Source organism: Cuculus canorus, chromosome 6 (assembly GCF_017976375.1).
Source record: "Cuculus canorus isolate bCucCan1 chromosome 6, bCucCan1.pri, whole genome shotgun sequence".
Classification (NCBI taxonomy): Eukaryota; Metazoa; Chordata; class Aves; order Cuculiformes; family Cuculidae; genus Cuculus; species Cuculus canorus.
Window position 1 is genome coordinate 7,292,952 of NC_071406.1, and position 16,157 is coordinate 7,309,108.

At 43.4% G+C, this 16,157-nt stretch overlaps 1 protein-coding gene across 1 annotated transcript; it reads right to left on the bottom strand.

Moving 5' to 3' along the window:
• Nucleotides 1-97: 97 nt before the first annotated feature.
• UBXN4 (UBX domain protein 4) lies at nucleotides 98-15,750 on the bottom strand. Its single transcript, XM_054070304.1, has 13 exons — nucleotides 15,592-15,750; nucleotides 8,585-8,687; nucleotides 7,690-7,718; nucleotides 6,723-6,841; nucleotides 5,986-6,154; nucleotides 5,472-5,574; nucleotides 3,848-3,902; nucleotides 3,534-3,698; nucleotides 2,632-2,759; nucleotides 2,365-2,467; nucleotides 1,899-2,030; nucleotides 1,357-1,565; nucleotides 98-630 (listed from the first exon to the last, which is right to left on the bottom strand). The coding sequence occupies exons 1-13, from the start codon at nucleotides 15,671-15,673 to the stop codon at nucleotides 492-494; spliced, it is 1,536 nt and encodes a 511-aa protein (XP_053926279.1). The 5' UTR covers nucleotides 15,674-15,750; the 3' UTR covers nucleotides 98-491.
• Nucleotides 15,751-16,157: the final 407 nt, after the last annotated feature.

Consider the following 16,157-nt stretch of genomic DNA (forward strand, 5'->3'; position numbering starts at 1 on the left):
TTTTCTGGAAAATATTTTATTGAGTGCTTGGGGAATTAAAAACTACAAGGTTTTGCTTGCAGTTGCAGAAGCAAGAAAAACGTTAAACATAAATTAGTTAACTGATTTGCTACTTATAGTGCTTCCGAAACCCTCATTTTAATCAGCCATTGCCTACTAAGACCTTTATATTAATTAATATCTGGCCATTAAATTTATGTAGCAGAATATTTATAGATTTTTAAAAAGTGCCCGTCTCTGGCAGTAGGGTAAGGATTATGAAAGCTGATGGAGATTTTCAGTCTTTTTAACTCTTTGCTTCTAGGCCTCACTACACCTACTCGATTGTTCTGACTTAGGTGACTTTATTCCGTACTCCACTGCAGGAGGAAGAACTCAGTGATTCAGTCAGTGTGAAATAACCCCCCTTGTCCAGAGCTGTAGTTGACTTAGATCAAATAAAGAAGAAAAACAAAAAAGCGTCAGACAGCAATTGCTGCAGTTACTCAAAACTACATTTGTTGTGTAGAATTTCCATTCCAAGTATTGTTTTCATCTTCTCCATCGTCTTGAGTCCTCAGTCTATAGATTTTGCCTTCTTTTTTGAAGTCTTCTCCCCGCTTTTCCACCGCTCGTTTCCTGACTGCTTGCCTAGGGCACAAAGGACAGCGCAGTTGGACAGTTTCCCCTAGTAATAACTGCAGTTTTTGCATCCCCTTCTTGTGCAAGTCCTTCCTCCTCTTATGCCAAATAATATTCCTCAGCCCTTTATTCGGGAAGTGATACTCAGCTGAGAGTTTGTCATTCAGCTGTCAGACAGATCCCTGTTGCCCCTGGAAAGCACTCGGCACTGAAGTGATACCTCGCTGCTCTGCAAGAAACAGCCTAGCGGCTCTCCAGGTGTAGCAGAGCTCCCACCCTCAAGGCAATACAAAACCTCCACTGTCAAAATCCAGTTTCAGTTCCTCAGGCTTCCTGCACATCCATACCATAACAGTTCGGCCTCTGATTTTCAAAATTTTTATCTTGCAAACAGTATCAGCTCAAGTGAAGCCCCTGTTTTATCGTTACAGCTGAATTCCCTATCCATAAATGACTACAAGACAACACTTCTCCCACCCTGTAATTGGAAATTGAAGCAAACAATAAGGATCTTGCTTAAAGGCACATGTTAAGGCCAACAAATCCCAGTCAGAGTTGCGATGTGGTTTACCAGCCACCGGCTTATCCCTTTCAACCAGATGGAAAGGTGGTGGCTGGAAACTGCAAGGGGAAGGCAGCCGCGAATAAACAGGTACAGCTCAGTTCCCCACTACACAATGAAAACTATTCCAGCGAGCAGTCTGAGAAGCATCTGCCTCGAGCCCCTTTAATTACCTGCTCTGCTCCACGCTGCTCGATGTCGATGGGTTTGAATGCTCCTGCTGATGGGCTGATCTCGCAGCAGGCTGTGAGGGGGGTGGACTCGTGAACAGAAAGTTGCTAATAAATCTCCACACGGCTAAGAGTGGATAAAGTATCGTGCCCAAGAATTTCCAAAGGTCACCACCCGAAGCCTGAACAACAGATGTGGCAGGTCGTCCTGCCTGGTCACAAACACATAAAGCAAACATATCAGATACCGCAGTCCTGCTCTTGTAGACAGAGTGTTTCATCCAGTTCAGAAGCAGCTCAGCAGACACAAGAGAATGCCTTTGGTTACATATTAGACAAATACCTATGCCACCATTTATCTGCTTCAGAAGTCCTCCTCCAAATTGGTCCTGACAAAATTAAAAGCAATTCTGCAATCTGCCTTATGCACAGAGAAGACCAAAGTTCAACCCAAGTATTATCACCACCAACTAAGAGCAGATAAACAGCTACAGAACCACTGTTTGCATGGAAATGGAAAGCACGCAAACAAAACCAATACCTACCGGCAGCAACACGACTGAAGCACTGGGTGCTAACTCCAGCTCCACTAATTTTTTTCCATAATCTTCTTTGGTAAACTCCCTCCTGGGAAACATTGTCGCCAGTGAAAAATTGCCGTAAGTGTTACCAACTGTCTGTGAAAGTACAAAGAAAACATTCTATTTATAACTCTGAGCTTTCAAACTGCAGATTCGCCAGTAAAGTATATCTTTCCATATTAGCCCAAGTTCTATATCAAACTATTGATCATCTCCATATGGAGAAAGCAAGAATTTTTTTTTCACATCCTGCTATCTCTAATGAATGATGTGCTGCAGCAATACGAGAGCAGCAGGTGGCACTGGAGAAGGCTGCTACCAACCCCCCCTTCCAATAAACAAGAAGGAAAGCAGTCGATGTTAACTCCACCACAATCAATAACCAGTTGATGCAACTGGCACATAGCTAAGAAAACCAATGTCCATTTACCTGTGCAGCAAACTGCCTTGCTTCTTCCAACCGTGCTTCAGATGGGAACTGGTTAGTAAAGGAAGATCCATCTGGGAGGCGGAACTGAATCCTGGCTATTGCACTGCAGGACAGTCAGCACACGAACAGTGAGACACAAATGCTGCTGGGGCTTTAGCTTGGTGGTATTGAAAGAGAGGGAAAGTCCTCCTACTTATGGCAGCACATGTCACACATGCAGACACCTCTCTCCCCAAAACATGCACTTCTTTCTCTGCAGCAACTCACCTTCTCTCCTTTTGAGATGCTTCTTTTCTGGCCTCTATTTCGGCCTGTTTAGCCTGAAGGGCTGCAGCTTTTGCAGCTTCTGCTTCTTCCTTCGATTTTGCAAAGCGAGCTGCTCTCTCAGCACGATCCTGAGAACGGACCAAACAGAAACCTTAGTTTTTACCACAAATGTAGCTTAATATTCACTAAAACAGAAAGCTATGATCTGTACTACAGCAATATAAGCAGGCCATATGGAGGAAAGAGAGTAGTGCTGCGAAGAGTTATTCACTGCCAAACTGCCCAATCTCGTGCCATTCGCCAAGGCGACACTTCTCAATGAGTCACTTCATGCAAACAGCTCTTCCCATGCAAGATTAACACTCTAATGAAGATAAAGGGAAAAAATCTTAAAACGGTAGTCGTGTAACTTGTCATAAACGTTCTAGGCCAAAACCCAACACAGAGGAGGGATTTCAATTGTTACTGTTTATATCCATGTATGTGCACACATATCTATACAAACTTAGAAGATATCCTCTCTGCCACTTTGAGATCAGTGTTCTTCTGCATGTTTCACAACAAAATACCCCCTGTGCCCCCGTTCAGAACCATGCTTAAATTGCAATTGATTTTGTGTTTGAATGATAATTCTCCACTGGGCTCAAGCAATACAACAGAGAAGTTGGTATGTGCATTTGGACAGAAGAGATCATCACGAGTACAAAAGCAGAAGTTTCATTGCATACACAGGAAATGCTACATAAATGCCAAACACAGCCACTGTTACCATTCAAGGCCACAGGATTCCAAACGGAAAGACAGACAATCCTTCAAAGTTTCACGCATACTGAAGTTTGTCTAAGTGGTGGCCCTTGGGAGAGAAAGAAGCAGCAAGCTATCATCTAAACTGAAAACTTTACCCTTGCAATCTGTTGCCTTATACGCTCTCTAGCAGCCCTCTCTTCTGCCTTTTCTCGGTTCCTTTCCTCCAACATACGTTTTGTCAATTCTTCTTCCTGTCGTCTTTTGTACTCCAACATTTCTTTACCAGTTTTTCTCCGTTCAATTTCTTTCTTAATTTCTTTCTGAATAAACAACAGAGACAGAAATTGGACCACAAAATCACCTTGGACAAGAGTAAGACAAGACTGAAGTACATTTCTTTAAAAAGGAATGAAGCATTTAATCAAATAAGGGTATAAAAATATTGCAAGTGGTTTGACAGTTGTGCTACCTGTTCTTCTTCTTTCCTTTTCTCTTCTCGTCTCTCTTCAAGCTTTTTTGTTATTCTAAATTTAAAGAATAAAGTGAAAAGTCTTAGAATTGCAGTATCTGTTATTAACATTTTAAGTTCTTAATGAAGCAGTTGCAAAAAACACTTAGGGAAGAACAGAGCACAGGAAAATGAACGTGAACTGTAACACAGCGCTAATAGCTAGTGTAACAGTAATGATTCATTCACAGGCAGGCATATCATCTGTAAAAAGATGAGATGGTGATTCACCATCCAGTTTCCAACTTTTAATAGAGTTTTAACATATCCTTTCTGTCCTCTTCCAATCAGTAAATGAAGACTCTTATATCTTACCGTTGAACCAACTTGTAAGGCATACAATTAGCAATATTATTTATGATCTGTGGTAATAGAGACGCTAAATCTCAATCTCTTTGTAGCTATTTAAGCCATCTGGTTTCTTCTGCACATCGTTTCCCAAAAACGGAAAGCAAATTATATAGAGCAATTACATAGCAGCTCATCTATCCAGAAAAGTGCCTTAGAATAAGAGTTGACTGAAACTCTTGTTGAGTAATTTACAACATACTTTATGTCTGGGGAAAGGGCAGTTGTGACCAAACAGCACGAGAAGCCAGAGTCAGAAAAATGTTGTCTATACAGTAGCTGGTTTGCTTTTTTAAGAAGAAAATGGTAATTACCACAGAGCTTTGCCTCTTTCTCACCCTGAAAGGAATTCTTTACATATTTGCAAACATGGCATAATTTACAGCTAACAAATATTTTAGAAAGGAATTTCCGTACAGTATTTATATTAAAATATTGACTGCATTTTCATATCAGGGTAAGTAGAAATTATTGTCCAACAACTCTGACAGAAAACTGAAATCAAACATGAAAAAGTTTAAAAATGTATTTCAGCAGTACAACAATCCTATTTACTAAGCATTTGTTACTGCTTTTAGGTAGGATATTACAAATAACATCAGTCTTATAGTTGCTAAAAAAACAAGTTGTATTTAAAAACAACGTATTTAATGAACGAGAACCATGTACTGAACCAGATGTTGGTCATCGTACTTCAAATTAGAACTAGCCTGGCTCATCAGACCTCACTACTGTTCACTGATCAAAACAAAAGAAGAGTCTCAGATCAGGATTCCTCCTCTGGCTTTTTCAATAAGCCGAGGCTACAAACAGTCATCAAATAGACAAGAAGGAAAAAAAAATAAGATGGCATCTCTGTACAAAATCCAGGTTACCATTTCATTGCCCCAGTTTCAAATGCTTTCAGTTTGATGTTTTAACTCCTTCAAAATTTCTGCAGCAAACACTGTCTGTATTCAAGTTATATCAAAGTAAGGCAAACACTTGCAGTTTTCCAAATCACCCTCTTTTTTCAGAGCATGTGAGAAATGAGATTAATTTAACAGCTGGTTTCATATCAACCCTAGTATTGTCACAGACATCTAAACAAAAATAAAACCACATAAATGTTGGTCAAATGATAACAGAATAAGCACCAAAAATGTTGTAATTAAGTCTGTTTGTTGAAAGCCCCCCAACCAACCAAACCACCTACTGCAAAATAAATACAATACATACGGGTCTGCAAAAGACTTACCTTTCTACTTTGAGTGTAAGATCATTCACAGGCTGAGCATCATTCACTGGCTCATCTGAAGAATTAGTTGTTTCCTGGCTTGCTGGACCTGAATTTGCTTCATCTTCAAGTGATTTACAAGAAAATAATGCAAGAGAGAAAAATAAAAGCTATATTTCTTATCATAAGAAGTCAGTATGCTCATTATTAACCATAATTCGCAGCAACTAGCATACTTCAAGAAGACACAAGGACTCCCCGCAACATGGTTTCTCTTTAATCGAATCCTGTTTCAGGAAAGTGTATGTAATTCTTATTGCATTATAAACCACAGACTTCTCACTATTAAAACTCGTCAGAATGACAAGTTGTTCTTCCCTCTAGACTTGCAAGAAGCATTCTGGGACACCCAAGTTTTTCCTTAACAAGTCCACTTGCTCAAAACATTGCCTTTTATGTGCCACCATAATACAACTTAAGAATAGGAAAACTATTTCAGAAAGAAATTAGCCAGCATTTGTGTAAAAATACTAACCATTAACAGCAGAAGGTCCTACTGCCTTAGGCACAGCAGACTCGGGAGAGTCACAAAACTCTCCTGCTCTGCATTGCGTATTTTCTGGAGCACCATCAGACTGAGAGGAAGGACAAGCAGCAGATGACTGACTTCCATTTTCCAGAGGCTGCCCTTTGACTGTGTGCATCTAAGAAATCAGGGAAAAAAACCCAAACTATGGAACTCTGAATATTTTCCACAGGTTCAAAGCTCAAGTATTTTGGAGAATCAGTCCTATTTACAAAATAAAACAATAATTATCACATGCTGTCAAGTATGAAGCAATCACACATTTCATATTTTTTCCTATTATAAATTCAGTCTTACACTTGAAATGAAACTGATTAAACTATCTACAGTTACATTATGTTCCATAGCATTACTTTATAAATCCACATTCCAAAACAACATTACAGAACCACATATGAACTGAAAGCGTAATTGTGTGTCATTCTGCTTTAGGGCTTTTGATGTATTTCTTCTATACTGTAGGTGTTGCACAGATGATCTAAACCAACCTGTGAAATAAAAGATAACGGAGCACTTCCATATAGCACCTTCCAACCTGCTCAACTTTTGCAGTGAATTGAAGTTTGCAGATTTTGTTGTCAGAAGGGTAAAGAACTAAATAATTCGTAGTTCCCCAAGGCATGTGCTGTGGGCCAGGGAGTACAGCCGACTCAATCTGAACGATCCAGTCTGTTAGCAAGTGTTACCTGTTTAACTTTATGGATTCTGTTAACAAGCTCTTCAACAGAAACGCTGCCAGCAATTACTTCCAAGGGGATTCCATTGTCTCCTATAAAAAAACTGGATGGGACGCACACTACGGGATCTGCACAGCAAGCGTTAAGGGCAAAAAACGACAGAAATTTATGAAGTAACTTCAAAAGAGGAAGCAGATGTCCTTCCTACAGAACCTTCTAGCCCAATATTTGATCTCCACCTGGTCGCCAGTAGACAGGGCCAAGGGAGGAAGAATAAAACACTAACAAAAATGCTGGAAACCATTGCATACAACCAATTAGGATTTCTTCTTTTGGTTTAAGCCACTATATTTTTCTCCAAAACACACATATCTAACAACTGATTATGCTTTGACTTGAAAGATTTAATTTTAGTGCAAGACAGCATCTTATGCAGACAATAATGAATTAATTACAACACTAAGAAAACTCACGCTAAGATACTGAATCCCCTTTTTCGGTATCATACAGAATTCCTGCACTATTTGCAGTGACCTACTTAAGGCAGCAGATGTTTATCTGACTTCATACCTGTGTTATCTGATAGAACCCAATACACTACCTGGTCTTACCCCTCTCTAACGCTGAACTCCAGCTAATAACCTAAATGATTGCTTGTTTGTTTTCTAATGCTGATCAGTAATACCAATGGTTATTTGGTTTGCATAAGGCTTTGGATAATTTTCTATTTGGAAAATTACATAGGACTAACACTAAAAAAAAACCAACCCAGCTTGTTAACTGTCTCTGAGAACTGACACTATGTTGAATACGTAGATGGTACCTTCTAGCTACAAGGTTTATTGCATATTTTTGTACCATAGGAAGTACTTTTAATAAAGCTGCTTGTAAATATTTGTTGCAAGAACAGTACAGATTTATAAAGAGCAGTTATCTGTAATCATAATGTAGCAACTAAACTGATCACAAAGGATACAAATTTGAGAGAACTGCAGGCATGCTTCACTGTTTAAAAGAAAAGATTCATTTAGGAGGAGCAATCACTTCACAATAACTTCAGATTAAGTCTTTCATTATAAAAATAACTGTCCTACCACCGCACACAAAACTATTTAAATACTCGAGAGAGCACTAGAAGCAAATTTGCATTGCATCTTCTCATTAATATTCTGCATAAGTGTTGACATGGTGACAATGCCTGGTAATCACAGTTGACTATGCGAGATTTAGGGAAACAGTGCGAAGAAGCAATTCAGGAAAATGGCATCTAGTCTACTGAGTGCAAATAATCTACTAAATCTAATAAAAAGTCCATAAAGCATTTCAAAATAACATATGATTTTGGGAAATGTCAATGCAATTTCTGCACATGGACTGGAACACTTTAACATAACTAAAATAGCTGAGTAATTTAGCCAGGAACTTCAATGCTTCTCTATTCTGTGTGTTACAATAGAGACAAACACTATTTCTCTGGGGCTTTACAGATAATTTTATCACTCTGCATTCATGAGTTTTTAAATTCATTATGTAATGTGGGAAATCAGGAACTGCCTCAAGAGTCCTTGCATTTTGATTCTAGCTTTTTTAGATAATTTTTGTGTCTCTGCCCATTGAAAAAGGACAACCCCAAGCACTCTTTTACTCATACCGAAATACAATCTGAAACACACAATGAATACTCCGCAGAACATAACAGGAAATATGGAATTTTCTCAGGCTCTAGCAGCAACAGAGTACTGAATTTATTTATGATCTGAAAACTTGTGTTTAGACTACCTCCAAATCAGGGCGAGGACTTCAAAAGCCTCCTACTCTCATGATCATCAATGAAAGATTGTATAAGAGACAGAATTAGAATAGGTTCAAACCTTTTGGTGTCAATTTTAATAGCAACAAAACCATCTGAGGCAGCTTCTGTCACCTTCTCATCTTCCCACCTTGCAGCCATCTCAGTAGACTGTTCATCGTCACCTGCAAGATACAGTACACATGTGAAGCTAGTTGCATCACAAATTACGGTTTCTGGTCTGATTTTAACTTTGCTTCAGTTCCTCGACATCACCTTTGAAAGACCCTCTTGTGGTTATTTTCAAGTCAGCTTATAATTTTGTTTGATAACCTGAAGACAGTTCGCTCTAGCTAACACTTGTCTTGCTTACAGGCCACAAACCTAATGTAACAAAAATCCTTCCAAGCCAGCCAGCAAGCAAGCAGCTTTTGCAGCCCTTCACCTGCATGGTGAACTGGTCCAAGGGAGCAGAAGGGACAGATGGAACACAGACAGAGGAAGTGGAGGTGATGGCGAGTCCAAAAATTGGCTTGACCGCATCATCTAATTGCATAGATACCAAAAGGTCCCATTTTCATGTTACAGGGAGTACGCTTATGCTTCAATATTGTGCTTACACTCTCAGAATACGCAGGCAGATCCCACAGCACAGCCAGAGTGAACCACTGCTTCTCCTTGACATTAAGCCTGACCTGCTAAGATGCTAAAACTATCCACTGCTTACCCTCATAAATTTAATTACATATTTTTATACCAGCTACTAGTAGGTAAAACTACATTTTCCACTCATCATACATACATAATTTGACAGATAAGGCTTAAGAGTTTGATGGTGTTAAAAAGCCCCACAAACCAAAAAGCATTTCTCTGCAGGATTATTTGAAATCCTTAGTTTTGTTGACCAGTTTCCGACATGAACAATAAGAATAGGAGGCGAGGAAAGGAGTAAGAAGCGCAAAGGAACAAGAATAACAGTAAAAGAGAAGCTGCATAAATAATGGAAACTGAAAAGATGTTCTGGGACCACAGGTTCAGAAGTGTTATTTTAATCAGAGGAAACAATGTCAAGCATACATCTATATTCCAGAGCACTGGTTTAGCGAGGGTGTGGGTTAATAAATAGATTGTGATGAATACGAACCATCTTTCAACAAGTAAACTGGCCTGCATCCATTTGTTTATCTTCAATCTGCATTACCTCCTAGCAGCTTGGAATCGACTGTACTCATGATGAAGAATTTCAGTCACAAGTATAGAAGTACATCAGTTCATTATTCAATGACAACAACAAACTGTTTGTTTCTTCCCAGTTGCCATTTAATGCAGCATTTTCCACTTGTTAAAGATCAGGAGTCACATGGGCAGTCCCTGATGAAGTACTGCTTCCTTAAGGCCATGACTGTCTGGCCACAATGCTTCTCAGAGCAACATGTACCAAAAATACAACATTTACGGAGTGTTTTCCAAGCATATGTACTGATCTTTCTCTGGAATTACTGGAGCAGGCAAGAAAATATTCATCTCTATTACCTTCATTCTACATAAGCAAGTAAATATTTAAGGTATTTTGTGTAGGAACCTTTCCTCTAACTGCAGGGCTTCCAACTGTGGTCAACCGATGCAGCTGTTCTGCAAGGGTGGTTCAGCCTCCTCCCCCATTTCCAAACGCTCAGACAGCTGCTTCGCCACACACTTTTTCAGAAGGACATGTGCTCATCTGATTAGGGTACTAAAAATACCTAAAGACTTGCCTAACACTAACTTTTCCACACAAACAACTGCTGCTGTAGAAAAAACGCCGAAAAACACAGAGGCCACACTGTTCACAGTAGAGTCTGAGAGATGTGACCACGAATGAATATGCTGATAACTCACATTTTATAAAGCTCTACACCACAACGCACAGTTTAATATTGTGACTACACACAGAACTGTGTTGCTTATTCTCATATATCTTTTTGTTTTGACAAGCCTTTCTCTTTTGGAGGTATAGGTTCATTTATTACAGTTTTGCAGTAGTAATTACATCCTGAAATAAAAACTTCCAGGTCACAAGAAAAGTATCAGAAAGGTCAAGAGGTCAAGCTGAAAAGAACTTCATGTAATTCATAATTCTGCTAAACACTGAGCTACCACAACCACTTCAGAATTCTAGTTCCCAGGACTCTCCAATTTCTTGTGTTCCTCCAACAAAAGCATAGCTTTATTTCATTTAGTGGAAAGATCTCTACACAACTTGCAGTCACACTCGCTCATCTCTTAAATTTGGTCAGATAAATTTAGATATCTATAAATGGAAAATGTACCCATCGTTTCTCAAGTGATTCAGATAACTGGAAGAGAAACTTTTTCTGCAATGATTTATTTGCTGTACAAGGAACTTATCCGAAACCATCACAGGTTGTTGAAAGACTTTATTTCCCCGTTCCTCGACACACAGTCATCAGGGAAGAATGTTTTCCCTTCAGAACAAGAGAGATAAGCCCAGATGACTTCTCAATGCACAACATTTCATAACTACTCAGTAAGAGTAAGGATTGCCCACTCTGAAAATTACAGAAAGCCAGGGCATTGAGCTGTTCACCTCCTCCTCCTCCTTTGTGTCATTTCATTTATTTAACTTGAAAAGTGATACAGCTCTGCTACAACATGCTAACAAGTAGCTCACTGATTGCAAATCAGTGCTTAACTTTAGATCCCTAACTCAAACAATGAGGACTTTTTAAACTCTGCAGGCCAGAAAATCATCTAAAGAACAGCTACCAGCAAGGTGCCAGAGAATAATTCACCACACCTACTACAACATCAGGAATACTTTTTCCCTGTGCAGCAGCAGAACCTACTACCAAATATTTGATGCCACAAAGCAACTCACCTGGACACCAAACACAACTTCTTTGCTTTGTGGGTACAGAAACCCCTAATTCAACATCTCACCTTAATATTTAAAATCAGTTTTGTAAGGCAGACATGTTTCACCTCATGCTCCCTGGAGAGTATGGAGCAACCTCTCTTATTGCAGCTTCCCACGAATTCAACAGGATTTGTAATACGCTCACACAACTGCACCACCAGAATACCCTGCAAAGGTTCTAAAAGCTACAGTGCTAGGATTATAGCTGCGAACAGAAATGTTGGAGAAAAAAACAAGCAACTGCAGCCACAAACACCACCTCACTGTTAAGATAAATAGCCACATTTATTGCTTGCTTGACTGGAAAATATTCTAGAATTGGAGAAGGTATATCAGCTTCATTTCCGAGCGTCTGGTTAGAGAAGTGCAGTGAAGAGGGAGAGGGATAGGGACAAACAGATGGTAGCAGAAACCAGAGATAGACGTACCAGAATTCAGTAGTTTCTTTTAAGGCCGCATCTAATAGCTACCATGCACACTGGCCACTCTAAAATTACAGTTAATTTAGATTTTCTGTTTCTCTTACTGATTTCTTTCCTGTTATTACTTTTTTGTCCCCCTATACATTACTGGATGAAGTGTACAAAGCAAAACAAAAACACCGAATGCTTGTGAAAGCAAGCTTTCCTGCTCAGAAAGCTGCTTTCCAATGCCCGTCTCCAGGGCCTACGGGCAAACATGTATGGCGAAGACTCAAAGCTACCAACAACTGCGCGGTTTTGAACATGGATTTACCCAAGCAAACTCAATCTCTGCTAACACAGGTTTTTCTTTCAGTACTCGGCATCCTTCAAACACACCCGCTTACACACATAGTGAGAAAGTACGTTCTTGGCCTTCCCAACTCTCTTTCCCGGCAGGCGTAGCTGAACCACTCTGTGACCAGCTCTGACCCAGGCCAGCTGCCCTGAACCCACTGCTGCCAGGGTAGATCAGAACCAGGCAGAACTCCGCAACTCCTTTCATTTTGGAGATATGGCTGCCTTAAGTATCAGTCCTCTTTTTTCAGTAGTCATAAGAACAAATAAACAAAATAAATATGACATACTACAATGTCAAAACTAGGTTACACTCCTGCAACCATAAATTTCTCTCCTCTCTGTGTATCTACATCCACCCAGTGAACATTAACACCTAAAAAAAAGGGCGAGTTTTGTGTGCAATTTTAGTTTCATAGAAAAGACTGGAAATAAGCTAGGGTGCACGCCGACAGATATTTAGCAAATTCAAAATACTCAGAGATACTGAATTACTAACAAAAATATCTTTATAGGGGGCTGACCCTGGCTGTACACCTAGTGCCCCCCAAAGCTGCTCTATCGCTCCCCCTCCTCAGGAGGACAGGGGAGAGGAAAGATAATGAAAGGCTCCTGGGTCAACATAATAACAGGGAGATCACTCAGCAATTACCATCACATGTAAAACAGATTTGACTTGGGGAAATTTGTTTAATTATTACCAATCTAAATCAGAGCACATTAATGAGAAAATAAAAGCTAAATCTTAAAATACCTTCCTCCCACCCCTCCCCGCTTCCCTGGCTTAACTTCACTTCTCTTTTTCGCTACCTCCTCCCTGACTGGTGCAGTGGGACAGGGAATGGGGGCTTTGGTCAGCTTATCACTCATTGTGTCTGCCGCTCCTTCCTCCTCAGGGAAGGACTCCTCACGCTCTTTCCCTGCTGCAGCGTGGGCTCTCTCCCATGGAAGACAATTCTCCACAAACTTCTCCAAAGTCGTTCCCATAGGCTGCAGTTCTTCAGAAACTGCTCCAGTGTAGGTCTCTCGTGCAGTCACAAGTCCTGCTAGCAAACCTATCCCAGCATGGGCTCTTCTCCCCACAGGTCCACAGGACCTGCAAGGAGCCTGCTCCAGCACATGCCTCCCACGGGGTCATCTGCCTGCTCTGGCATGGAGTCCTCCATGGGCTGCGGGTGGAGATCTACTCCACTGTGGACCTCCATGGGCCACAGGGGTGGACCAGTCAGCCTCACCATGGTCTTCACCACAGGCTGCCGAGGAATGTCTGCTCTGGCACCTGGAGCACCTCCTCCCCCGACTCCTGCACTGACTTTAGTGCCCACAGAGCTGTTGCTCTCACATATTCTCCTCTCCCTCAGCTGCTGCTACACAGAAGTAGTTTTCCCCTTCTCAACCATGTTATCCCAGAGGTGCTACCACCTGTTGGGCTTGGCCTTGGCTTTGGCCAGCAGTGGATCCATCTTGGAGCTAGCTGGCACTAGCTCTATCAGACACAGGGAAAGCTTCTGGCTGTTTGTCACAGAAGCCAGCCCTGTAGCCCCCTCAGTTAAAAACCTTGTCATGAAAACTCAGTACAGAGCATTTGAAACACCCAAGAAATTTAGTAGAAAACTTTTAAATCTGTGTAGGAAGCAAGGGAGAAGATCAGCCTTTAACCAAGTCACAAGAGATTAAGTTTCACAGGTGAAGACATCAAGTGTTGCAAAAGATGTGTGTCAAGAAGAATAATCTTGTTTACTACCTGGCTTTCCATCTAATTTTATACAATACGCTGTGATCCTCTCATTATTGACTACGAAGGCAGAGCCATCAGATATGTGCTGTAGGTAAACCCATTAAAGTATGGTTATGCAAAAAGTAATAAAACCCCCAAACAATAGTAAAAGGCTTTCACATCACAGCACCCACCGTCTTTAAAACGCTGCCTTAAAGCCCGCATTCACTACCCCATCCCTTCCTCCAGCACCGACACAGCATGTTAGGAGCTGAGAAGGCTTTGATTTTCAGCAGTATGTTTACTATCCAATTGAAAATGCTGTTGTCTGGGCACAAAGAGAGAGTTGTATCGACAAAGGACCTTCACTATACTTTGTACTTTTCCGTACACATTCCCTTTGGGAGTGAACTTCCCCTTGAAGGTATGCGAATCCCACGGTTCAATAATTCTTAAGGGAACAACATCAATGTCACCTTCACTGTGGTTGATTCTTCATGAGATATCTGAAAAACTTCAGGCCACATGCACTTTAGGCAACAGCAAAGAGAAAGTTAAAGAGCCTGGCTAATGTCCTCTTTCCCTTTACCCATTTTCACGTTTCCAGAGAGAAAAACAATATACATAGACAATATGAGTTCCTGCAGGTTTCTTCAATTACCACTGAATTTCTTTAATCAATACCACTGAATCTCTTAAATCCTTCAATTTTCTTTAAGTACTATTCAAAAGGAGAAAGCAAACACTACAGGAAACTTGACAGAAAAAGGACACCATGTGCAGGCAGCTAAACAAGTGCCAACAATAAGAACGGGATGCAGACTCATACACGGATAGGTGAAAGTAAAAGCACAACAGCTGCTTTCGGTGCCGAGGGATAGGGTTATGCCACGACACAGCACAACATGGGCAGGGCCAGAGGCTGGGCCACGCCAGCCCTGCGGCAGAGCCCTGCACCACCATCACGGGCAGGGGTAGCCCCGAGGCAAGGCTGGGCAGGGGAGCCGTGGGGCTGAGCCCACAAGGTTGGGCAGAGGCAGCCGTGGGGCAGAGCCGGCACTGGCGGGCCAGGACAGCCGTGGGGGCAGGGCACAGACTTGAGAGGCAGCCCTGGGGTAGAATGTACACCACCAGGATGGGACAGCCCGGGGGCAGGTACAGTCGTGGGGCCAGGGCAGCCGTAGGGTCGAGCCTGCACTGCTGGGCCAGGACAGCCCTGGGGGCAGGGGCAGCCCTGGGGCCGGGGATAGGGACAACCTCGGGCTGAGCCCGCACGCCCAGCACAGCCCGCTGGGGCCAGGATCAGAGCCGGGGGCGAGGGTCCGCCCTACGAACAGGGGACAGCCCAGGGACAGCCCTGGGGGACAGAGACAGCCCTAAGGCAGGACAGTCATCGGGCAGCAACAGGGGCAGCCCGAGGTCAGAGCCTACACCGCCGGGAAGGGCCACAGCCCGCACCGCCAGGCCAGGAGCAGCCCCGGGGCAGAGCCCGCCCGGCCGGGTTCGCTCTGACACAGCAGAAACCCCCGCCGGGGCGGGCGGAGGCGGAAGGCCGGGCCCAGGGGCGGGGAAGGCGGCGAGAGGCGGCGGCCGCACTCCCCCCGCCCTGCGCAGCCTCAGGGAGAGCCCGGCCGCTCCAAGGCCCCGGCGGGAGCCGCGGCAGACCCCACCGCCGCCACCAACGCCTCCCCCCGTACCTGACACGAATACGACGAAGACAGAGCTGCGCTGCTTGGCGGCAGCGATGGCGGCAGGGATCGGGCCTCCGAACCACATCATGGCGCCGCGGACCCCGCACGCCCGGAGCCGCCTCCGAGCGATGGCGGAGTCCGCGCCTGCGCCCGCCGCAATCGCTGGTTGGCTGGCCCAGGCCTCAGCCCCGCCCACGCGCCCCGCCGCCCCTGCCGATTGGCTCTTGCCGCTGCAGCCCCGCGCGTGCGTTGCCCCGAGACTGCTCATTGGTTTCCGTTCCGCCCACGCGCCCCGTCGCGTTTGCTGACTGGCTGTCGCCGGCCCTGGCCCCGCCCACGCGCTCCGCTGCGCCTGCTGATTGGTTCGCCCCCGACCCCGCCTACGCGACCTATCCGCCTGCTGATTGGCTCCCACCCTGCCCCGGCCCCGCCCTCGCTCCCGTCACGCCTGCTGATTGGCTCCAGCCCAGCCCGGCCAGGTTCACAGAGATGGGGGTGTGGAAGGGACCCCCTTCCGCCCGCTCTGCCGTGGGCAGGGACACCCCACCACCACCACCCGAACAGGCTGCTCA

What these genes read in the sequence shown, in the direction of transcription:
- UBXN4 (XM_054070304.1), bottom strand. Translation starts at nt 15,673, where the DNA reads ATGATGTGGTTCGGAGGCCCGATCCCTGCCGCCATCGCTGCCGCCAAG. An exon ending in ATTAAAATTGACACCAAAAG is followed by an intron (nt 7,719 to 8,584) that starts GTTTGAACCTAT and finishes TCTTTTAAACAG; the next exon opens with TGAAGCATGCCTGCAGTTCT. An exon ending in GAATCCATAAAGTTAAACAG is followed by an intron (nt 6,155 to 6,722) that starts GTAACACTTGCT and finishes CTGATTTCTTAG; the next exon opens with ATGCACACAGTCAAAGGGCA.